Source organism: Bombina bombina, chromosome 11, assembly GCF_027579735.1.
Source record: "Bombina bombina isolate aBomBom1 chromosome 11, aBomBom1.pri, whole genome shotgun sequence".
In the NCBI taxonomy this organism is placed as follows: domain Eukaryota; kingdom Metazoa; phylum Chordata; class Amphibia; order Anura; family Bombinatoridae; genus Bombina; species Bombina bombina.
The window spans coordinates 133233389-133258598 of record NC_069509.1 but is presented as its reverse complement, the minus strand read 5'-3'; the positions used below and the strand labels follow the sequence as shown (position 1 = coordinate 133258598).

Here is a 25210-nt window from a genome sequence, read left to right as displayed (position 1 = left end):
CGAAGGAAAAGAATGACTGGGGAATCATGGGTAGTGGGAGGATACTTAAAGGGACAGTCTAGTCCAAAAAAAACTTTCATGATTCAGATAGGGCATGTAATTTTAAACAATTTTCCAATTTACTTTTATCACCAATTTTTCTTTGTTCTCTTGGTATTCTTAGTTGAAAGCTTAACCTAGGAGGTTCATATGCTAATTTCTTAGACCTTGAAGACCGCCTCTTAAGAATGCATTTTAACAGGTTTTTCACCACTAGAGGGTGTTAGTTCATGTTTTTCATATAGATAACACTGTGCTCGTGCACGTGAAGTTACCTGGGAGCCATCACTGATTGGCTAAACTGCAAGTCTGTCAAAGAACTGAAATAAAGGGGCAGTCTGCAGAGGCTTAGATACAAGATAATCACAGAGGTAAAAAATATATAAATATAACTGTTTTGGTTATGCAAAACTAGGGAATGGGTAAAAAAGGGATTATCTATCTTTTAAAACAATAACAATTCTGGTGTAGACTGTCCCTTTAAGCTCTGGCTGGGGTGTCTTTGCCTGCTGCTGGTAGCCAGGCGGTGAATTTCCCAACAGTAATGAATGAAATCGTGGACTCTCCATGCCATTGGAAAGAACGATTCTTCTGTATCTTTGAATACATCATTCTATCTATCACTTATTTAGAGTTTAATCCAGCCATACCTGAAACTAGAGGGTAATAGCAGGTGTGATTTATTACTAGCAAGTCAGCTAAACAACGTTATCACTACACGTTATTTATTTATTGGTTGATTTGCTCTGTTTGTGCGCAGAACATTTTTTTACTTACCTGCGCTATGGTTACTCTTAAAGCCCTCTACACTTTGTTGTATCACTGATACGGCTTGTTCTAGCTGAGCAATGTTGTCTTCCAATTCAGAAAGGCTCATTCCAGGACAGCTTGGTGTAAACTGATAGGTAGTTAAGGAAGAAGAATGGAAATATGAAAAGTTTTATATTTTTTAACCCCCAATCATTTTACAAAAGACTTTCCTTCTCGGTTGAAGAATGACTTCCCAGGTTTAAAAAAAAAAAACGGCTGTATACAGTAGATAATAATCCTGAATCAATTGTCACAAACGGCTTAAAAATGATGATTCTACTGGCCAGCAAGAAACTACATCATCATTGGATGCTATGAGGAGAAATTAGCTTGTAACATTCTATTTGGCGACTGCGCAGAAAAAAAAAGTTTTTTTACATATCATTAAAGCAACACGAAACCCAAAATTATTCTCTCAGGAACATAACATTTTAAAAACCTTTACAATTTGCTCCTGCTACTTAAATTGCTTTGCTCTCTTGGGGGCTGATTTATCATTGTCTGTCCAACATGATACGCTGTAGCATATCATGTCCGACAGACATCACTGAATACATCGTATGAGATCGAGCGGATTGATGTCAGCAGCCTCAGAGGCAGCGGACCAGTTATGAAGCAGCAATCTACTATTGCTTCATAACTGCTGTTTACGGCAAGCCTGAAGGCTTGCGCAGAAACAGGGGCATCAGGGGGCCACTCGGCCCTTGATAGATTGGCCCTTTGGTATCCTTTGTTGAACAGCATACATCGGTAGGCGCAGGAGAAGCAATACACTACTGGGAGCTAACTCCTGATTGGTGGCTGCACATATATGCCATGTCATTGGCTCACCCAATGTGTTCAGCTAGCTACCAGTAATACATTGATGCTTCTTCAACAAAGGATACCTAGAGAATGAAGCAATTTTGATAACAGAAGTAAATTGGAAAGTTGTTTAGAAAAAGTTGTTCTATCTGTTTCATGAAAGAAAGAAAAATGGGTTCTGTGTCTCTTTAAATTTCTGTTTTTCACATTGTTAGGGATAGCAAAACTGTACATTCTAATTGGCTGGATATTGGCATACAGTCTAAAAACAGAGATCACTTCAAACTCTAGCTTCTCTGCATCCACTGGTTCCCAGAGGCTCCAGTTACACTTTTTTAGGGTCACAGAGACAGTAAATACCTTGAGATTTGTATATAAACTGTTCAGTGGCTGATGTCTGGCACATGATACAGGGGAACGGAAAATGGGAGAAAAAAACAATATTTGTCAGAAAAAAATCTACTGCTTATTTGAAATTCAGAGTAGGTCCTATTGCATTGTCTTTTTATTATGCACTTGTTAATTATGCAATTCTACTGCATTGAGTAGTCCATTAAACGCAGTGAAATAACTTTGCAATATCCTTGCATCATTTATTCTGCCCCCTTTTCATGTAATTTTAAAAACTGAGGATTTTAAAATTCTTGGAACTTAAAATGCACCCTGCTGACTTCTCAAAACTAACCCTGCTACATACCTTTCCCTAATTGGTTTAAGCTGATAACTGCAAAACATTGCACTTTATACTAATACTATGAATGTAGCTAGCCTTGTTGTCTGCAGACCAAAGCCCCAATTGGCTTCTCCTCCAAAAAACAAACAAAATAAAAACAAATGGTGGGTGGAATTTTGCTGTTGATAAACGATTGCAGTAAACATTGTGTCAATTTGTTTTAAAAATGTTTAGACTTGGCTGATATGTTATTCTATGGCAACACAACAGAAATCTCTTGTATTTACAAGGTGTTTACTGTCTCTTTAAAAGAGAGCGCACACAAGCAAGATCTTGGGAAATGTTTCTTGTTCTTGTTTTTTTCATGTTGCACTTTTGTAGTGTACAGATCTCCTTCCCATACGAAGAAAATGCAGTATACACCCCTCAGCGAGACACACTATTAAAAAGTGACTTTAGATAATTCCAGGGAAATAGAAGTACTGGCAAGCTATCTTAAATAATCTCCTCAGCCCAGAGACCTTTAGTTCATCAGGACGAGTGGAAAAGGCAGTTTCAGAGGTATTTAACAAGAAAACATAATTTATGCTTACCTGATAAATTTATTTCTCTTGTAGTGTGTTCAGTCCACGGGTCATCCATTACTTATGGGATATATTCTCCTTCCCAACAGGAAGTTGCAAGAGGATCACCCAAGCAGAGCTGCTATATAGCTCCTCCCCTCACATGTCATATCCAGTCATTCGACCGAAACAAGACGAGAAAGGAGAAACTATAGGGTGCAGTGGTGACTGGAGTTATAATTTAAAATTTAGAACCTGCCTCAAATAGACAGGGCGGGCCGTGGACTGAACACACTACAAGATAAATAAATTTATCAGGTAAGCATAAATTATGTTTTCTCTTGTTAAGTGTGTTCAGTCCACGGGTCATCCATTACTTATGGGATACCAATACCAAAGCTAAAGTACACGGATGATGGGAGGGACAAGGCAGGAACATTAAACAGAAGGAACCACTGTCTGTAGAACCTCTCTCCCAAAAACAGCCTCCGAAGAAGCAAAAGTGTCAAATTTGTAAAATTTGGAAAAAGTATGAAGTGAAGACCAAGTTGCAGCCTTGCAAATCTGTTCAACAGAGGCCTCATTCTTAAAGGCCCAGGTGGAAGCCACAGCTCTAGTGGAATGAGCTGTAATTCTTTCAGGAGGCTGCTGTCCAGCAGTCTCATAGGCTAAGCGTATTATGCTACGAAGCCAAAAAGAGAGAGAGGTAGCCGAAGCCTTTTGACCTCTCCTCTCTCCAGAGTAAACGACAAACAGAGAAGAAGTTTGTCGAAAATCTTTAGTTGCCTGTAAGTAGAACTTCAGGACACGGACCACGTCTAGATTATGCAAAAGACGTTCCTTCTTTGAAGAAGGATTAGGACATAAGGATGGAACAACAATCTCTTGATTGATATTCTTGTTAGAAACAACCTTAGGTAAAAACCCAGGTTTAGTACGCAGGACTACCTTGTCTGAATGAAAAATCAGATAAGGAGAATCACAATGTAAGGCAGATAACTCAGAGACTCTTCGAGCCGAGGAAATAGCCATCAAAAACAAAACTTTCCAAGATAAAAGCTTAATATCAATGGAATGAAGGGGTTCAAACGGAACACCCTGAAGAACTTTAAGAACCAAATTTAAGCTCCACGGAGGAGCAACAGCTTTAAACACAGGCTTAATCCTAGCCAAAGCCTGACAAAAAGCCTGGACGTCTGGATTCTCTGCCAGACGCTTGTGTAAAAGAATAGACAGAGCAGAAATCTGTCCCTTTAGTGAACTAGCGGATAAGCCCTTTTCTAAACCCTCTTGTAGAAAAGACAATATCCTAGGAATCCTAACCTTACTCCATGAGTAACTCTTGGATTCACACCAATATAAATATTTACGCCATATCTTGTGGTAAATTTTTCTGGTAACAGGTTTCCGAGCCTGTATTAATGTATCAATAACCGAATCCGAAAACCCCCGCTTTGATAGAATCAAGCGTTCAATTTCCAAGCAGTCAGCCTCAGAGAAATTAGGTTTGGATGCTTGAAAGGACCCTGAATTAGAAGGTTCTGCCTCAGGGGTAGAGACCATGGTGGACAGGACGACATGTCCACTAGGTCTGCATACCAGGTCCTGCGTGGCCACGCAGGCGCTATCAGAATCACTGATGCTCTCTCCTGTTTGATCCTGGCAATCAGTCGAGGTAGCATCGGAAAAGGTGGAAACACATAAGCTATGTTGAAAACCCAAGGGGCTGCTAGCGCATCTACCAGCACCGCTCCCGGGTCCCTGGACCTGGATCCGTAACAAGGAAGCTTGGCGTTCTGGCGAGAAGCCATGAGATCCAGATCCGGTTTGCCCCAACGAAGAATCAGTTGAGCAAATACCTCCGGGTGAAGTTCCCACTCCCCCGGATGAAAAGTCTGGCGACTTAGAAATCCGCCTCCCAGTTCTCCACGCCTGGGATTTAGATCGCTGACAGGTGGCAAGAGTGAGACTCTGCCCAGCGAATAATCTTCAAGACTTCCAACATCGCTAGGGAACTCCTGGTTCCCCCTTGATGATTGATGTAAGCCACAGTCGTGATGTTGTCCGACTGAAATCTGATGAACCTCAGTGTTGCTAACTGAGGCCAAGCTAGAAGAGCATTGAATATTGCTCTTAATTCTAGAATGTTTATTGGGAGGAGTTTCTCCTCCTGAGTCCACGATCCCTGAGCCTTCAGGGAGTTCCAGACTGCTCCCCAGCCTAGGAGGCTGGCATCTGTTGTTACAATCGTCCAATCTGGTTTGCGAAAAGTCATTCCTTTGGACAGATGAACCCGTGATAACCACCAGAGAAGAGAATCTCTGGTCTCCTGGTCCAGATTTAGCAAAGGGGACAGATCTGAGTAATCCCCGTTCCATTGACTTAGCATGCATAGTTGCAGCGGTCTGAGATGTAGGCGCGCAAATGGCACTATGTCCATTGCCGCGACCATTAAGCCGATTACTTCCATGCACTGAGCTACTGATGGGCTTGGAATGGAGTGAAGAACACGGCAAGCATTGAGAATCTTTGATAACCTGGACTCCGTCAGGTAAATCCTCATCTCTACAGAATCTATAAGAGTCCCTAGAAAAGGGACCCTTGTGAGTGGTAACAGAGAACTCTTTTCCACGTTCACTTTCCACCCATGCGACCTCAGAAATGCTAGAACTATCTCTGTATGAGACTTTGCAGTTTGAAAACTTGACGCTTGTATCAGAATGTCGTCTAGGTACGGAGCCACCGCTATGCCTTGTGGTCGTAGTACCGCCAGAAGAGAGCCCAGAACCTTTGTAAAAATTCTCGGGGCCGTAGCTAATCCGAAGGGAAGCGCTACAAACTGGTAATGCCTGTCTAGAAAGGCAAACCTTAGGTACCGATAATGATCTTTGTGAATCGGTATGTGAAGGTAGGCATCCTTTAAATCCACTGTGGTCATATATTGACCCTCTTGGATCATGGGTAGGATGGTCTGAATTGTTTCCATCTTGAACGATGGAACCCTTAGGAATTTGTTTAAGATTTTTAAATCTAAGATTGGTCTGAAGGTTCCCTCTTTCTTGGGAACCACAAACAGATTTGAATAAAACCCTTGCCCCTGTTCCGTCCGCGGAACTGGGTGGATCACTCCCATTACTAAGAGGTCTTGTACACATTGTAGAAATGCCTCTTTCTTTACTAGGTTTGTTGATAACCTTGACAGATGAAACCTCCCTTGTGGAGGAGAAGTTTTGAAATCCAGAAGGTATCCCTGAGATATAATCTCCAACGTCCAGGGATCCTGTACATCTCTTGCCCAAGCCTGGGCGAAGAGAGAGAGTCTGCCCCCCACTAGATCCGTCTCCGGAAAGGGGGCCCTGACTTCATGCTGTCTTAGGGGCGGAAGTAGGCTTTCTGGCCTGCTTGCCCTTGTTCCATGACTGGTTGCCTTTCCAACCCTGTCTGTAACGAGCAGTAGTTCCTTCCTGTTTTGGAGCGGAGGAAGTTGATGCTGCTCCTGCCTTGAAATTACGAAAGGCACGAAAATTAGACTGTTTGGCCTTCGATTTGGCCCTGTCCTGAGGAAGGGTGTGGCCCTTACCTCCAGTAATGTCAGCAATGATTTCCTTCAAGCCGGGCCCGAATAAGGTCTGCCCTTTGAAAGGAATTTTTAGTAATTTAGACTTAGAAGTTACATCTGCTGACCAGGTTTTAAGCTCTGCGCGCCTGTATGGCGAACCCAGAATTTTTAGCCGTAAGTTTGGTTAAATGCACTACGGCATCTGAAACAAACGCATTAGCCAGCTTAAGGGTTCTAATCTTGCTCAAAGACTCATCCAATGGTGCTGTGCGAATCGCCTCTTCCAGAGACTCAAACCAGAATGCCGCTTCAGCAGTGACAGGCGCAATGCATGCAAGAGGCTGTAATATAAAACCTTGTTGAACAAACATTTTCTTAAGATAACCCTCAAATTTTTTATCCATTGGATCTGAGAAAGCACAGCTATCCTCCACCGGGATAGTGGTACGCTTGGCTAAAGTAGAAACTGCTCCCTCCACCTTAGGGACCGTCTGCCATAAGTCTCGTGTGGTGGCGTCTATAGGGAACATTTTTTCTAAATATCGGAGGAGGGGAAAAAGGCACACCGGGTCTAGCCCACTCCTTACTAATAATCTCTGTAAGCCTCTTTGGTATAGGAAAAACGTCAGTACACACCGGTACCGCGTAGTATTTATCCAGCTTACATAATTTCTCTGGGATTGCCACCGTGTCACAATCATTCAGAGCCGCTAACACCTCCCCTAGCAACACGCGGAGGTTCTCAAGCTTAAATTTAAAATTTGAAATTTCTAAATCCGGTCTCCCCGAATCAGAACCGTCACCCACAGAATGAAGCTCTCCGTCCTCATGTTCTGCAAATTGTGACGCAGTATCAGACATGGCTCTCATGTCATCGGCGCGCTCTGTCCTTAACCCAGAACTGTTGCACTTGCCTCTTAACTCGGGCATATTGTATAATACTTCTTTCATAATATTAGCCATATCATGTAAAGTGATTTGTAAGGGCCTTGATGTACTTGGCGCCTCAATCTCACGCACCTCCCGAGCGGGAGACGAAGGTACTGACACGTGAGGAGAGTTAGACGGCATAACTGCCCCCTCGTTGTCTGGTGATAATTTTTTTATCGGTACAGATTGACTTTTCAAAGTAATATCAATAACAATTGGTACACATATTTCTATTGGGCTCCACAACGGCTTTTAAACATAATGAACAAGCAGATTCCTCTGTATCAGACATGTTTAAACAGACTAGCAATGAAGCTAGCAAGCTTGGAAATTACTTTCAATAAGTTCGCAAGCAATATAAAAAACGCTGCAGCGCTTTTAAAAAACACAGTTGAGTAACAAAAAACTAATTCAGTTATAGTCAACAATTCTATAAATGTATTAATTAGCAGAGGATTGCACCCATTAGCAACAGGATGATTAACCCCTCAGTACCCCAAAAAAAAAAAAAAAAAAAACGGGTATCAAATTAATATTAAACGTTTTTATCACAGTCTAACACACTGTCACAGGTCTGCTGTGACTGATAACCTCCCTCAAAAAATGAATTTTGAAGACCCCTGAGCTCTCTAGAGACGTCCTGGATCAAGGAGGAAGAAGCAGGAAGACTGTGCTAGAATTTTAACTGCGCAACAAGGCGCTAAAAAAGGCCCCTCCCGCTCATCTACAGCAGTGGGAGACCTGATATAACGGTTTCTATGCAGAAATATACGTTAGCCATGTGGAAAAAAAGAGAAAAAATTCATGCCCAAAAGGATTTATCACCAAAGTACCTCACAAAACGAATAACATGCCAGTAAACGTTTTGAAAACAAACTTCTTTAAATGTCATGCAAAGTTATCACTAAGCCTGCAACCAGTCGCTTCCACTGCAGATAAGGCTTAAGCATTATTTCAGTATTAACAGTATTTTCTCAGTCAAATTCTAGTCCCTAGAAAATAACTCTACTGTGCATACATTTATCAGCCTGATACCAGTCACTACTACTGCATTTAAGGCTGTACTTACATCATACGGGTAACAGCAGTGTTTTCTTAGTCAATTCCATTCCCAGAAAATATTGTACTGCACATACCTCATTTGCGGGGGACCCCGCATGCTATTCCCATGTTCTGAAGTTACCCCACTCCTCACAATGTCGAGAACAGCCAGTGGATCTTAGTTACGCCTGCTAAGATCATAGAAAACGCAGGCAGTTTCTTCTTCCAAATACTGCCTGAGATAGAAAAAACAGAATTTATGCTTACCTGATAAATTACTTTCTCCAACGGTGTGTCCGGTCCACGGCGTCATCCTTACTTGTGGGATATTCTCTTCCCCAACAGGAAATGGCAAAGAGTCCCAGCAAAGCTGGTCACATGATCCCTCCTAGGCTTCGCCCACCCCAGTCATTCGACCGACGGACAGGAGGAAATATATATAGGAGAAACCATATGATACCGTGGTGACTGTAGTTAGAGAAAATAATTCATCAGACCTGATTAAAAAACCAGGGCGGGCCGTGGACCGGACACACCGTTGGAGAAAGTAATTTATCAGGTAAGCATAAATTCTGTTTTCTCCAACATTGGTGTGTCCGGTCCACGGCGTCATCCTTACTTGTGGGAACCAATACCAAAGCTTTAGGACACGGATGATGGGAGGGAGCAAATCAGGTCACCTAGATGGAAGGCACCACGGCTTGCAAAACCTTTCTCCCAAAAATAGCCTCCGAAGAAGCAAAAGTATCAAATTTGTAAAATTTGGCAAAAGTGTGCAGTGAAGAACAAGTCGCTGCCTTACATATCTGGTCAACAGAAGCCTCGTTCTTGAAGGCCCATGTGGAAGCCACAGCCCTAGTGGAGTGAGCTGTGATTCTTTCAGGAGGCTGCCGTCCGGCAGTCTCATAAGCCAATCGGATAATGCTTTTAAGCCAAAAGGAAAGAGAGGTAGAAGTCGCTTTTTGACCTCTCCTTTTACCAGAATAAACAACAAACAAGGAAGATGTTTGTCTGAAATCTTTAGTAGCCTCTAAATAGAATTTTAGAGCACGGACTACGTCCAAATTGTGTAACAAACGTTCCTTCTTTGAAACTGGATTCGGACACAAAGAAGGTACAACTATCTCCTGGTTAATATTTTTGTTGGAAACAACTTTCAGAAGAAAACCAGGCTTAGTACGCAAAACCACCTTATCTGCATGGAACACCAGATAGGGCGGAGAACACTGCAGAGCAGATAACTCTGAAACTCTTCTAGCAGAAGAAATTGCAACCAAAAACAAAACTTTCCAAGATAATAACTTAATATCTACGGAATGTAAGGGTTCAAACGGAACCCCTTGAAGAACTGAAAGAACTAGATTTAGACTCCAGGGAGGAGTCAAAGGTCTGTAAACAGGCTTGATCCTAACCAGAGCCTGAACAAATGCTTGAACATCTGGCACAGCTGCCAGTCTTTTGTGAAGTAAAACAGATAAAGCAGAGATCTGTCCCTTCAGAGAACTTGCAGATAATCCTTTCTCCAAACCTTCTTGTAGAAAGGATAGAATCTTAGGAATTTTTATCTTGTTCCATGGGAATCCTTTAGATTCACACCAACAGATATATTTTTTCCATATTTTATGGTAAATTTTTCTAGTTACAGGCTTTCTAGCCTGAATCAGAGTATCTATTACAGAATCTGAAAACCCACGCTTTGATAAAATCAAGCGTTCAATCTCCAAGCCGTCAGTTGGAGGGAAACCAGATTCGGATGTTCGAATGGACCCTGAACAAGAAGGTCCTGTCTCAAAGGTAGCTTCCATGGTGGAGCCGATGACATATTCACCAGGTCTGCATACCAAGTCCTGCGTGGCCACGCAGGAGCTATCAAGATCACCGAGGCCCTCTCCTGATTGATCCTGGCTACCAGCCTGGGGATGAGAGGAAACGGTGGGAATACATAAGCTAGGTTGAAGGTCCAAGGTGCTACAAGTGCATCTACTAGGGTCGCCTTGGGATCCCTGGATCTGGACCCGTAGCAAGGAACCTTGAAGTTCTGACGAGACGCCATCAGATCCATGTCTGGAATGCCCCATAATTGAGTTACTTGGGCAAAGATTTCCGGATGGAGTTCCCACTCCTCCGGATGGAATGTCTGACGTCTCAGAAAATCCGCTTCCCAATTTTCCACTCCTGGGATGTGGATCGCAGACAAGTGGCAGGAGTGATCCTCCACCCATTGAATTATCTTGGTCACTTCTTTCATCGCCAGGGAAGTCCTTGTTCCCCCCTGATGATTGATATATGCAACGGTCGTCATGTTGTCTGACTGAAACCTTATGAATTTGGCCTTTGCTAGTTGAGGCCAAGCTCTGAGAGCATTGAATATCGCTCTCAGTTCCAGAATGTTTATCGGGAGAAGAGACTCTTCCCGAGACCATAGACCCTTAGCTTTCAGGGATTCCCAGACCGCGCCCCAGCCCACTAGGCTGGCGTCGGTCGTGACAATGACCCACTCTGGTCTGCGGAAGCTCATTCCCTGTGACAGATTGTCCAGGGTCAGCCACCAACGGAGTGAATCTCTGGTCTTTTGATCTACTTGAATCGTCGGAGACAAGTCTGTATAATCCCCATTCCACTGTCTGAGCATGCACAGTTGTAATGGTCTTAGATGAATTCGTGCAAAAGGAACTATGTCCATTGTTGCAACCATCAATCCTATTACTTCCATGCACTGCGCTATGGAAGGACGAGGAACAGAATGAAGTACTTGACAAGAGCTTAGAAGTTTTGATTTTCTGACCTCTGTCAGAAAAATCCTCATTTCTAAGGAATCTATTATTGTTCCCAAGAAGGGAACTCTTGTTGACGGGGACAGAGAACTTTTTTCTTTGTTCACCTTCCATCCGTGAGATCTGAGAAAGGCTAGGACGATGTCCGTATGAGCCTTTGCTTTTGACAGGGACGACGCTTGAATCAGGATGTCGTCCAAGTAAGGTACTACTGCAATGCCCCTTGGTCTTAGAACCGCTAGAAGGGACCCTAGTACCTTTGTGAAAATCCTTGGAGCAGTGGCTAATCCAAATGGAAGTGCCACAAACTGGTAATGCTTGTCCAGAAAAGCGAACCTTAGGAACTGATGATGTTCCTTGTGGATAGGAATATGTAGGTACGCATCCTTTAAATCCACGGTAGTCATAAATTGATTTTCCTGGATAGTAGGTAGGATCGTTCGAATAGTTTCCATTTTGAACGATGGTACCCTGAGAAATTTGTTTAGGATCTTTAGATCCAAAATTGGTCTGAATGTTCCCTCTTTTTTGGGAACTATGAACAGATTGGAATAAAATCCCATTCCTTGTTCTCTTATTGGAACTGGATGTATCACTCCCATCTTTAACAGGTCTTCTACACAATGTAAGAATGCCTGTCTCTTTATTTGGTTTGAAGATAATTGAGACCTGTGGAACCTTCCCCTTCGGGGTAGTTCCTTGAATTCCAGGAGATAACCTTGAGAAACTATTTCTAGCGCCCAAGGATCCTTAACATCTCTTGCCCAAGCCTGAGCAAAGAGAGAAAGTCTGCCCCCCACTAGATCCGGTCCCGGATCGGGGGCTATCCCTTCATGCTGTTTTGGTAGCAGTGGTAGGCTTCTTGGCCTGCTTACCCTTGTTCCAGCCTTGCATTGGTTTCCAGGCTGGTTTGGGTTGTGAAGTATTACCCTCTTGCTTAGAGGATACAGAATTAGAGACTGGTCCGTTTCTGCGAAAGGGACGAAAATTAGGCTTATTATTAGCCTTAAAAGACCTATCCTGTGGGAGGGCGTGGCCCTTTCCCCCAGTGATGTCTGAAATAATCTCTTTCAAATCAGGTCCAAATAATGTTTTACCTTTGAAAGGAATGTTAAGCAATTTTGTCTTGGAAGACACATCCGCTGACCAAGACTTTAGCCAAAGCACTCTGCGCGCCACGACAGCAAACCCTGAATTTTTCGCCGCTAATCTAGCTAATTGCAAAGCGGCATCTAAAACAAAAGAGTTAGCCAATTTAAGTGCTTGAACTCTGTCCATAACCTCCTCATACGAAGATTCTTTACTGAGCGATTTTTCTAGTTCCTCGAACCAGAAACACGCTGCCGTAGTGACAGGAACAATGCATGAAATTGGTTGTAGAAGGTAACCTTGCTGTACAAAAATCTTTTTAAGCAAACCCTCTAATTTCTTATCCATAGGATCTTTGAAAGCACAACTATCTTCGATAGGAATAGTAGTGCGTTTGTTTAGAGTAGAAACCGCCCCCTCGACCTTGGGGACTGTCTGCCATAAGTCCTTTCTGGGGTCGACTATAGGAAATAATTTCTTAAATATAGGGGGGGGGGGAACAAAAGGTATGCCGGGCCTTTCCCACTCTTTATTTACTATGTCCGCCACCCGCTTGGGTATAGGAAAAGCGTCGGGGGGCACCGGAACCTCTAGGAACTTGTCCATCTTACATAATTTCTCTGGAATGACCAAATTGTCACAATCATCCAGAGTAGATAACACCTCCTTAAGCAGTGCGCGGAGATGTTCTAATTTAAATTTAAATGTCACAACATCAGGTTCAGCTTGATGAGAAATTTTTCCTGAATCTGAAATTTCTCCATCAGACAAAACCTCCCTCATGGCCCCTTGAGATTGGTGTGAGGGTATGTCAGAACAGTTATCATCAGCGTCCTCTTGCTCTTCAGTGTTTAAAACAGAGCAATCGCGCTTTCTCTGATAAGTAGGCATTTTGGATAAAAGATTTGCTATGGAGTTATCCATTACAGCCGTTAATTGTTGCATGGTAATAAGTATTGGCGCACTAGATGTACTAGGGGCCTCCTGTGTGGGCATAACTGGTGTAGACACAGGAATCATCTTGGGCAATATCATTATCTGTTGCATTACTGTCCTTACTTTGTTTGGACACTATGGCACAATTATCACATAAATTTAAATGGGGAGACACATTGGCTTTCATACATATAGAACATAGCTTATCTGCTGGTACAGACATGTTAAACAGGCTTAAACTTGTCAACAAAGCACAAAAAACGTTTTAAAATAAAACCGTTACTGTCACTTTAAATTTCAAACTGAAAACACTTTATTACTGAATATGTGAAAAAGTATGAAGGAATTGTTCAAAATTCACCAAAATTTCACCACAGTGTCTTAAAGCATTAAAAGTATTGCACACCAAATTTCAGAGCTTTAACCCTTAAATTAACGGAACCGGAGCCGTTTTTACATTTAACCCCTATACAGTCCCAGAATGAGGCTCTGTCTATAACTAGAAAGGCCCCCATCTGAAAAAGGTGTCCAACACAGTGCCTGCCGTTTTTCTAAACATTCCCCAAGATTATAATACCAATAATTAGTTAGAATCTGCATAATATGCCTAGTAAAGCAATTGTTTTAGCCCAGAAAAATGTCTACCAGTTTTTAAGCCCTTTTTGAAGCCCTTTATTCTTTTATGTTTAACTAAGAAAATGGCTTACCGGTCCCCATGAGGGGAAATGACAGCCTTCCAGCATTACATGGTCTTGTTAGAAATATGGCCAGTCATACCTTAAGCAGAAAAGTCTGCTAACTGTTTCCCCAACTGAAGTTACTTCATCTCAACAGTCCTGTGTGGAAACAGCAATCGATTTTAGTTACTGTGCTAAAATCATCTTCCTCTTACAAACAGAAATCTTCATCCTTTTCTGTTTCAGAGTAAATAGTACATACCAGCACTATTTTAAAATAACAAACACTTGATAGAAGAATAAAACTACATTTAAACACCAAAAAACTCTTAACCATCTCCGTGGAGATGTTGCCTGTGCAACGGCAAAGAGAATGACTGGGGTGGGCGGAGCCTAGGAGGGATCGTGTGACGAGCTTTGCTGGGACTCTTTGCCATTTCCTGTTGGGGAAGAGAATATCCCACAAGTAAGGATGACGCCGTGGACCGGACACACCAATGTTGGAGAAACAGCACACTCCGGTGCCATTTAAAATAACAAACTTTTGATTGAAGAATAATTAAGTAAAAACTCCAACTCCTCCCGCGACCTCCTTCTTTGTTGAGGGTTGCAAGAGAATGACTGGATATGACATGTGAGGGGAGGAGCTATATAGCAGCTCTGCTTGGGTGATCCTCTTGCAACTTCCTGTTGGGAAGGAGAATATATCCCATAAGTAATGGATGACCCGTGGACTGAACACACTTAACAAGAGAAAAGTATTAAAGGGATAGTAAACCCAAATATTTTATTTCATGATTCAGATAAAGCATGCAATTTTAAGCAACTTTCTAATTTTCTCCTATTTTCAATTTTTCTTCGTTCTCTTGCTATCTTTATTTGAAAAAGCAGGAATGAAAGTTTTGGAGACAGACTATTTTTGGTTCAGTACCCTGGATAGGGCTTGCTGATTGGTGGCTACATTTCACCATTCAATCAGCAAGCGCAACCCAGGTTCTCAACCTAAAATGAGCCGACTCCAAAGCTTTTATTCCTGCTTTTTCAAATAAAGATACCACAAGAATGAAGAAAATTGATAATAGGAGTAAATTAGAAAGTTGCTTAAAAATGCATGCTCTATCTAAATCATGAAAGAAAGAAATTGGGTTTAGTATCCCTTTAAATATAATTAATGTACATTACATCTGTCACTGTGCTATATTTGGTTTTTAGCCAACTATAACTTCCCTTAATTCAGTCTTAACTTAATTACTCATCATAAAAGACCATTTTTAGATGGTTAAATCTAATTTCCTTGTACACTATTTGGTTACCTTGTCATTTCAAACAATCTGTATTGATTGTGAATTTACCTAACCACGCTCTAATCATAATCACATATGGAAACAGAATGTTTCCTTTCCTTATGATTTTGAACTGAAATATTACAGCTTAACAAAGGGACAGTAAAGTAAACTGATTTTATATACTAGTGCACTTAGCAAAGTGATAGTAAATGGATTTGATAGAGCATTGAATTTTAAAGAACTTTCCTATTTACTTATATTATCAATTGTCCTTAGTTATCTTGGTATCCTTTGTAAAAAAAGTAATTGTACGTAAGCTCTGGCGCGTGCACATGTCTCTAGCTATCTTAAAACAGGGTTTGCAACAATGTTTATAGCAATGTTGTTATACAGGATTAAAATCACTGCTGCCATATATTTTTAAAGACACATGCATGCTCCAAAGCTCCTATCAGCCTACCTAGGTTTACTTTTCAACAAAGAACTCAAAGAGAACAAAGTACATTTGATAACAATAGGAGTTGTTTAAAATTGCATCTATCTAAATAAAGAATGTTTCATTTTTACTTAACTGTCCCAATAAACACAATTCCAAAAAAAATAATAAAAAATAAAAACAGATTAAACTACGTACATGTGTCCGCTGATAAGGGGGGTGACAGTATATTGCTTTCAAATGTGCTGCAGGCCTCTCTGAAAGTCAATGAGTTAATGCTGTGTAATTTGCATCTCAGCTCTGCTTTAGAATACAACATTCTGAATGATGATTTTACACTCCCATTTCTGATTGATACTGTTGTAGTTTGGCAACATGCTTATTAAAGGGACACTGTACCCAAATTTTTTCTTTTGTAATTCAGAAAGAGCATGCAATTTTAAGCAACTTTCTAATTTACTCCTATTATCAATTTTTCTTCGTTCTCTTGCTATCATTATTTGAAAAAGAAGGCATCTAAGCTTTTTTTTGGTTTCAGTACTCTGTACAGCACTTTTTTATTGGTGGATGGATTTATCCACCAATCAGCAAGGACAACCCAGGTTGTTCACCAAAAATGGGCCGGCATCTAAACTTACATTCTTGCATTTCAAATAAAGATACCAATAGAATGAAGAAAATTTGATAATAGGAGTAAATTAGAAAGTTGCTTAAAATTTCATGCTCAATCTGAATCACGAAAGAAAAATTTTGGGTACAGTGTCCCTTTAAAGAGACATGGTACCCATATGCTGTATCACTTGAGCGTGATGCAGAATACATGTAAAAAAATTACAAGAACATCTCTAATTATAATAAAAATATCCTGTCATTGCATCCCATCCCATATCGATATAAAGAATACAATCAGTTCAATTAAGTTTATGCTGAAATCTGGCTAGATAATGTTAAAATCCCACAAGATCACAGCAAATCAAAGTATGAACACTGCTTTGCTGATGCAATTTTTTTTCACCATGCAGATGAAAGGACACAATTAAGGACACGTGTTTTGGACTGATATATGTGTTGATTACATTTTCTCAGAGTTGCATCAAGGATCATGGAGAATTTATATTGAACAACATCTCTGTTTAAAAAGTTCTGAGCTGGCAATAAATATGCCACATCAGTAATACTCTAAACCCCTAAATGCTGAATCGATGTTCAGACAGAGACAACATTAAAGGGACACTGAACCCAATTTTTATCTTTCGTGATTCAGATATAGCAGCAATTTTAAGCAACTTTCTAATTTACTCCTATTATCAATTTTTCTTCATTCTCTTGGTATCTTTATTTGAAAACCAAGAATGTAAGTTTAGATGCCGGCCCATTTTTGGTGAACAACCTCGGTTGTTCTTGCTCATTGGTGGATTAATTTAACCGACCAATCAGCAAGTGCTGTCCATGGTTCTGAACCAAACAATAGATTAAATGCCTTCTTTTTAAAATAAAGATAGCAAGAGAACGAAGAAAAATTGATAATAGGAGTAAATTAAAAAGTTGCTTAAAAGTGCATGCTCTATCTGAATCACAAAAGAAAAGATTTGGGTTCAGTGTCCCTTTAAACTTTCATGAGTCACATTGAGCGCACAATTTTAAACAACTTTCCAATGTACTTCTATTACCAAATTTGCTTCATTCTCTTGGTATCCTTTATTGAAAAGCATACCTATGTAGGCTCAAGAACAGTAATGCACTACTGTGAGCTAGATGAACACATATAGTGAGCCAATGACAAGAGGCATATATGTGAGGTCACCAATCACCAGCTAGCTTCCAAATAGAGCACTGCTGCTCCTGATCTTACCTCAATATGCTTTTTAATAAAGGATACCAACAGAACAAAGCAAAAAAGGTAAACTGCAAAGTTGTTTAAAAATTGCATGCTTTATCTGAATCAGGAAAATTCTATTTTCACTTTACTGTCCCTTTAAAAAATGGACCTGGGGAAGCAGAGAATTTGACCTGGGATCAGCTGATCAAAATCTGCTAAGGTTTAAGTGATTGTAAACTTTAACGAAATAAACTCCAGTATCAAATAATACTCTTAAAAGCAGGGCTGGACGCCAAAGGGAGCACACAACGATTGGAGGAAGCCGGATTCGTCATCGATCTGATAAAGAAAGCAACGGATGCGGGCAGAGGATCGGCTTTATGTTTACCATAAAGCAAAGGTAAGTATTTTTTTTAAAAACGCATCTTTGTAAACTTTAATGAATTAAAGTGCCCCTGTTTTTAAGAGTATTATTTGATACTGGGCTTTAATTTGTTAAAGTTTACAGTCACTTTAATGAATTGGATGTTTGTCACAGCTAGGATACAGTTGTTTGCAGTTTCTGTATAAATGGAGGACATGTAGAAGGAAGGTTGGACTGTGCTTCATAAAACTTCTCCCACAATCTGCAAAAAAAACAAATTTAATAGAATTTAGAAAGCATTTTATATAAGCAAAAATGATCTTACAAAGATCACTAAAGCTCACTACAATATAAGTGAAACGTACACAATGTTTTAAAAAGCTCACACTAATACTATAACAGAAATAAATCAATGTAAATATTTGCATAGGAAATTAGTACATCTAGGCAAGTATCCCCGCTTGCTTTTGAAAGCAAGCGGGGATACTTGCCTAGATGTACTAATTTCCTATGCAAATATTTACATTGATTTAATTTTGAGACATGGAGGATTTTAATTTCAGTTTTTTATCTCCCCCCATAATTTTAATGAATTTTGGTATAACAGAAATACAAATTTATGTTCCTACAGGTTTCTTCAATTAAAGGGACAGGAAACCCCAACATTTTTTTTCATGATTTGGATAGGAGATATCATTTTAAAGGAAGACTCTAGTCAAAATTAAACGCTCATGATTCAGATAGAGCATGTAATTTTAAGCAGCTTTCTAATTTACTCCTATTATCAAATTTTCTTCGTTCTCTTTGTATCATTATTTAAATGTAAGCTTAGAAGCCGGCCCATTTTTTGTTCATTACCTGTGTAGCCCTTGCTGATTGGTGTCTACATTTAGACACCAATCAGAAAATGCTACCCAGGTGCTGAACCAAAAAATGGTCTGGATTCTATGCTTACATTCCTACTTTTTCAAATAAAGATACCAAGAGAACGGAATTTTTTTTATAATAGGAGTAAATTAGAAAGTTGATTTAATTTGCATGCTCTGTCTGAATCATGAAAGTTAAATTTTGACTAGACTACTCCTTTAAACAACTTTCCAATTTACTTATATTATTACATTTGCATCATTATCTTGTTATCCTTTGCTGAAGGAACAGCATTGCACTACTGGCAGCTAGCTGAACACATCTAGTCAGCCAATCACAGGAGACAAATCTGTGCAGGCACCAATCAGCAGCTAGCTCCCACTAGTGTTGGATATGTGTGTATACTTTATCAACAAGGGATACCAAGACAACAAAGCTCATTTTAAAATAGAAGTGAATTTAAAACTGTCTTAAAAATTACATTCTCTATCTGAATCATGCAAGTTTAATTTTGACGTTCCTATCCCTTTAACCCCTTAGTGACGCGACCATTTTTTAATTTTCTTACCCTTAAGGACCAGGGCTATATTTCTGCGGTGTTTGTGTTTAGCTGTCATTTTCCTCTTACTCATTTACTGTACCCACACATATTATATACCGTTCTTCTCGCCATTAAATGGACCTTTTAAAGATACCAATATTTTCATCATATCTTATAATTTACTATAAAAAAAAAATTTATGAAATATGATGAAAAATTTGAAAAAAAACACACTTTTTCGAACTTTGACCCCCAAAATCTGTTACACATCTACAATCACCAAAAAACACCCATGCTAAATAGTTTCTAAATTTTGTCCTGAGTTTAGAAATACCCAATGTTTACATGTTCTTTGCTTTTTTTGCAAGTTATAGGGCCATAAATACAAGTAGCACTTTGCTATTTCCAAACCACTTTTTTTCAAAATTAGCGCTAGTTACATTGGGACACTGATATCTTTCAGGAATCCCTGAATATCCATTGACATGTGTATATATTTTTTTAGTAGACATCCCAAAGTATTGATCTAGGCCAATTTTGGTATATTTCATGCCACCGTTTCACCGCCAAATGCGATCAAATACAAAAAATCGTTCACTTTTTCACAAACTTTAGGTTTCTCACAGAAATTATTTACAAACAGTTAGTACAATTATGGCACAAATGGTTGTAAATGCTTCTCTGGGATCCCCTTTGTTCAGAAATAGCTGTTAGCGGGTACTTTGTAATTTTTTTTATGTAAAAGAGATGTTTAACTTCGGCAATGATTAGGGGGTGTTTTTATTTTGGGGTGGCTTTTTTGTTTTTAAAGGGGTATTAAATTAGGTTTAATGTTTATTATTTTGGATAATTTTGTTTATTTTTTGTAATCTTAGATTTTTTTTATTTTTCAAAATTTTAGTGTTAGTTTTTTTTGTAATGTTATTTTTTTAAATTTTTTCGTAGTTTTTAATTTTGTAACATAGGTTTTTTATTTTTCGTTTATTTTAGTTTTTTAAAATAGGTTAATTTATAGTTTAAGCTTATTTATTTTTTTCCCACAGGTGAGTATTATTTATTTTAAGGTAGTTAGTATATTGTAAGTTTAATTTAAAGTTAGGGGGTGTTAGGTTTAGGGGTGACTAGTTTAATTTAGTGTGTTGCAATGTGGGGGGCTGGCGGTATAGGCGTTAATAGGTTTAGTTAAGTATTTACGATGTGGGGGCCAGCGGTTTAGGGGTTAATAGGTCTATTATAGTAGTTGCAATGTGGGGGGGTCAGCGTTTATGGGTTAATAATTTATTTTAGTGTTGGCTATGTGGGTTCGCAGCGGATTAGCGGTTAATATGTTTAATAAAGTATTTGTGATGCAGTAGGATGGCGGTTTAGTGGTTAATAGTGTAGTTTATGAGTGTTAGTGTACGTTGTAACATTTTTGTTATGAGTTTTGTGAAACATTTTTGTTTCGCAAAATCTATAACTACTGGTCTCTAATCGCGGAATGGATAGGGCCGTTATAAGCTATAACGCTAGCGTTAAAGCCGGACCGCACAACCTGTAATACAGGCGCAATGAAAATTCCACACTCAAAAGCCATTTTTTGAGTGTTGAATGGAGAGTTGCGTTTCAGGCTAAAAACAATTGCGGTATAGCTGTACCGCCGCAACTTGTAATACGGGATACCTGCCATTCCGCGCGCTAAGGGCCCATTTTTTCAGCGGTACAGTCGTACCGCAAAATTTGCAATTTGGCCCTTAGTTTGCAGATTTCATTTGTGATCAGAAGGTGCCTTAAATCAGTGTTTCTCAAATGCGGTCCTCAAATACCCCCAACAGGCCAGGTTTTCATTATAACTGAACCAGTGCACAGGTGAAGTAATCAGCAGATCAGTAATCATGGTTACTAACCTGCTCTCACCCATACGCTGATTATTTCACCTGTGCACTGGTTCAGCTATAATGAAAACCTGGGTTGTTGGGCGTACTTGAGGAACGCGGTTGAGAAACACTGCCTTAAATCACAGGATTAGTTTTACCAATGCTTCTTAGTTAAATACATTTGCATTTATAACATATTCCACCTACTTTAACTAGAACTTGGATCACTATTATTTCTTTCTAATTGCAGCTATCTAAGAGTAAAAAGGAATTCTATTTCACAGAGCAATCACTTTCCCTGATTGTGGCATTAAAGATAATTGAATAACGTGAGATTCAGATATGATTTTCAAATGACAGATAGAATTTACAACACATAAGTAGCCTTCCATTTGTCACTCTAACATTATAGAAAAACGGCTTTATATTTTAGCATATGCAGTTTCAGCGACAGCTCCTGAATTAAAATGTATTTGGTACAAACGATTCAGCTTTGGTGTTTTTTTTCTTGCATAAAGGGACATTATACACTAGATTTTTATTTTGTAGATGATCCATTTAAATAGCTCATCTGGAATTTTGCTTATTTTTAAATAACAGTGTGCTGATTTACAGACTCCTAACCAAGCCACAAAGGTTTATATGTATACTGATGTATACAGACTTCAGACGGCTTCTGTTTGTATAATGGTTCTTTTCATATGCATTGGAGGGGGGGTTGCTATCAGCCCCTTTTAGTGGGTGTACCAGGATTATCTCATTAACAGTGTTAAATTGGGAGCTTCTCAGTAAGTTTTTAAAAGGTTTTACACTGGATTTATAGATCAGTATCTGTGCATATTATCCTTTATAGTAGTGTCTATTACATGCAGTTAAATAAAAATTGGTGTATACTGCCCCTTTAAATTGAAACAAACATCAACGTAATTAAAAGAGCAGTAATTAAACATGAAAAAACACAGGCAGACATCAGAATTCAATAGCCAGACCATCAGTGTTTGTTTTTTTAGGATTTGGATGCAGAACAAAACAGTAATGAAGAAGATCTGAGATGAAAAACAATCCAGGGTGACTAAATGGCTTTAGTGGTAGGAATTGTGGTTGGCGTGGTCAGAAGGATATGATCACTACAAATTTAGCTGGTTCCTACTAAATATTGAACAGAATTTGAGGGATGAGAGGTATAGGGGGAAATACTTATAAGAGTTTTTATATCAGTCAGCTGTGTGTGTCTCCCCTCTTCAGTCACATCCCCCACAGCTCTGTGTGTCTCCCCTCTTCAGGCACATCCCCCACAGCTCTGTGTGTCTCCCCTCTTCAGTCACATCCCCCACAGCTCTGTGTGTCTCCCCTCTTCAGGCACATCCCCCACAGCTCTGTGTGTCTCCCCTCTTCAGTCACATCCCCCACAGCTCTGTGTGTCTCCCCTCTTCAGGCACATCCCCCACAGCTCTGTGTGTCTCCCCTCTTCAGTCACATCCCCCACAGCTCTGTGTGTCTCCCCTCTTCAGGCACATCCCCCACAGCTCTGTGTGTCTCCCCTCTTCAGGCACATCCCCCACAGCTCTGTGTGTCTCCCCTCTTCAGTCACATCCCCCACAGCTCTGTGTGTCTCCCCTCTTCAGGCACATCCCCCACAGCTCTGTGTGTCTCCCCTCTTCAGTCACATCCCCCACAGCTCTGTGTGTCTCCCCTCTTCAGTCACATCCCCCACAGCTCTGTGTGTCTCCCCTCTTCAGTCACATCCCCCACAGCTCTGTGTGTCTCCCCTCTTCAGTCACATCCCCCACAGCTCTGTGTGTCTCCCCTCTTCAGTCACATCCCCCCCACAGCTCTGTGTGTCTCCCCTCTTCAGTAACATCCCCCCCACAGCTCTGTGTGTCTCCCCTCTTCAGTCACATCCCCCCCACAGCTCTGTGTGTCTCCCCTCTTCAGTCACATCCCCCCCACAGCTCTGTGTGTCTCCTCTCTTCAGGCACATCCCCCCCACAGCTCTGTGTGTCTCCCCTCTTCAGTCACATCCCCCACAGCTCTGTGTGTCTCCCCTCTTCAGTCACATCCCCCACAGCTCTGTGTCTCCCCTCTTCAGTCACATCCCCCACAGCTCTGTGTGTCTCCCCTCTTCAGTCACATCCCCCACAGCTCTGTGTGTCTCCCCTCTTCAGTCACATCCCCCACAGCTCTGTGTCTCCCCTCTTCAGTCACATCCCCCACAGCTCTGTGTGTCTCCCCTCTTCAGTCACATCCCCCCCACAGCTCTGTGTGTCTCCCCTCTTCAGTCACATCCCCCACAGCTCTGTGTGTCTCCCCTCTTCAGTCACATCCCCCACAGCTCTGTGTGTCTCCCCTCTTCAGTCACATCCCCCCCACAGCTCTGTGTGTCTCCCCTCTTCAGGCACATCCCCCCCACAGCTCTGTGTGTCTCCCCTCTTCAGGCACATCCCCCCCACAGCTCTGTGTGTCTCCCCTCTTCAGGCACATCCCCCCACAGCTCTGTGTGTCTCCCCTCTTCAGTCACATCCCCCACAGCTCTGTGTGTCTCCCCTCTTCAGTCACATCTCCCCCACAATTCTGTGTGTCTCCCCTCTTCAGTCACATCCCCCCACAGCTCTGTGTGTCTCCCCTCTTCAGGCACATCCCCCCCACAGCTCTGTGTGTCTCCCCTCTTCAGGCACATCCCCCCACAGCTCTGTGTGTCTCCTCTCTTCAGTCACATCCCCCACAGCTCTGTGTGTCTCCCCTCTTCAGTCACATCCCCCCACAGCTCTGTGTGTCTCCCCTCTTCAGTCACATCCCCCCACAGCTCTGTGTGTCTCCCCTCTTCAGTCACATCCCCCACAGCTCTGTGTGTCTCCCCTCTTCAGTCACATCCCCCCACAGCTCTGTGTGTCTCCCCTCTTCAGTCACATCCCCCACAGCTCTGTGTGTCTCCCCTCTTCAGGCACATCCCCCACAGCTCTGTGTGTCTCCCCTCTTCAGGCACATCCCCCCACAGCACTGTGTGTCTCCCCTCTTCAGTCACATCCCCCACAGCTCTGTGTGTCTCCCCTCTTCAGTCACATCTCCCCCACAACTCTGTGTGTCTCCCCTCTTCAGTCACATCCCCCCACAGCTGTGTGTGTCTCCCCTCTTCAGTCACATCCCCCACAGCTCTGTGTGTCTCCCCTCTTCAGGCACATCCCCCACAGCTCTGTGTGTCTCCCCTCTTCAGTCACATCCCCCACAGCTCTGTGTGTCTCCCCTCTTCAGTCACATCCCCCACAGCTCTCTGTGTCTCCCCTCTTCAGTCACATCCCCCACAGCTCTGTGTGTCTCCCCTCTTCAGTCACATCCCCCACAGCTCTGTGTGTCTCCCCTCTTCAGTCACATCCCCCCACAGCTCTGTGTGTCTCCCCTCTTCAGTCACATCCCCCCCACAGCTCTGCGTGTCTCCCCTCTTCAGTCACATCCCCCACAGCTCTGTGTGTCTCCCCTCTTCAGTCACATCCCCCACAGCTCTGTGTGTCTCCCCTCTTCAGTCACATCCCCCACAGCTCTGTGTGTCTCCCCTCTTCAGTCACATCTCCCCCACAACTCTGTGTGTCTCCCCTCTTCAGTCACATCCCACCACAGCTCTGTGTGTCTCCCCTCTTCAGTCACATCACCCCACAGCTCTGTGTGTCTCCTCTCTTCAGTCACATCCCCCACAGCTCTGTGTGTCTCCCCTCTTTAGTCACATCCCCCACAGCTCTGTGTGTCTCCCCTCTTTAGTCACATCCCCCACAGCTCTGTGTGTCTCCCCTCTTCAGTCACATCACCCCACAGCTCTGTGTGTCTCCTCTCTTCAGTCACATCCCCCACAGCTCTGTGTGTCTCCCCTCTTTAGTCACATCCCCCACAGCTCTGTGTGTCTCCCCTCTTTAGTCACATCCCCCACAGCTCTGTGTGTCTCCCCTCTTTAGTCACATCCCCCACAGCTCTGTGTGTCTCCCCTCTTCAGTCACATCCCCCCACAGCTCTGTGTGTCTCCCCTCTTCAGTCACAACCTCCACAGCTCTGTGTGTCTCCCCTCTTCAGTCACATCCCCCACAGCTCTGTGTGTCTGCTCTCTTCAGTCACATCCACCCACAGCTCTGTGTGTCCCCCTCTTCAGTCACATCCCCCCAC

General features: G+C 41.8%; 1 protein-coding gene across 4 annotated transcripts in view; it reads right to left on the bottom strand.

Annotated features, from left to right (window-relative positions):
• Nucleotides 1–25210, bottom strand: part of TEDC2 (tubulin epsilon and delta complex 2) — a 293826-nt gene that overhangs the window by 69438 nt on the left and 199178 nt on the right. For all 4 annotated transcript variants that reach the window (XM_053694966.1, XM_053694967.1, XM_053694965.1 and 1 more), the window contains 2 exons: nucleotides 17984–18062; nucleotides 817–937 (listed from right to left, as the gene is read on the bottom strand). In XM_053694966.1, the coding sequence (XP_053550941.1) occupies nucleotides 817–937; nucleotides 17984–18062 (200 nt within the window). The remainder of the gene's footprint in view (nucleotides 1–816; nucleotides 938–17983; nucleotides 18063–25210) is intronic.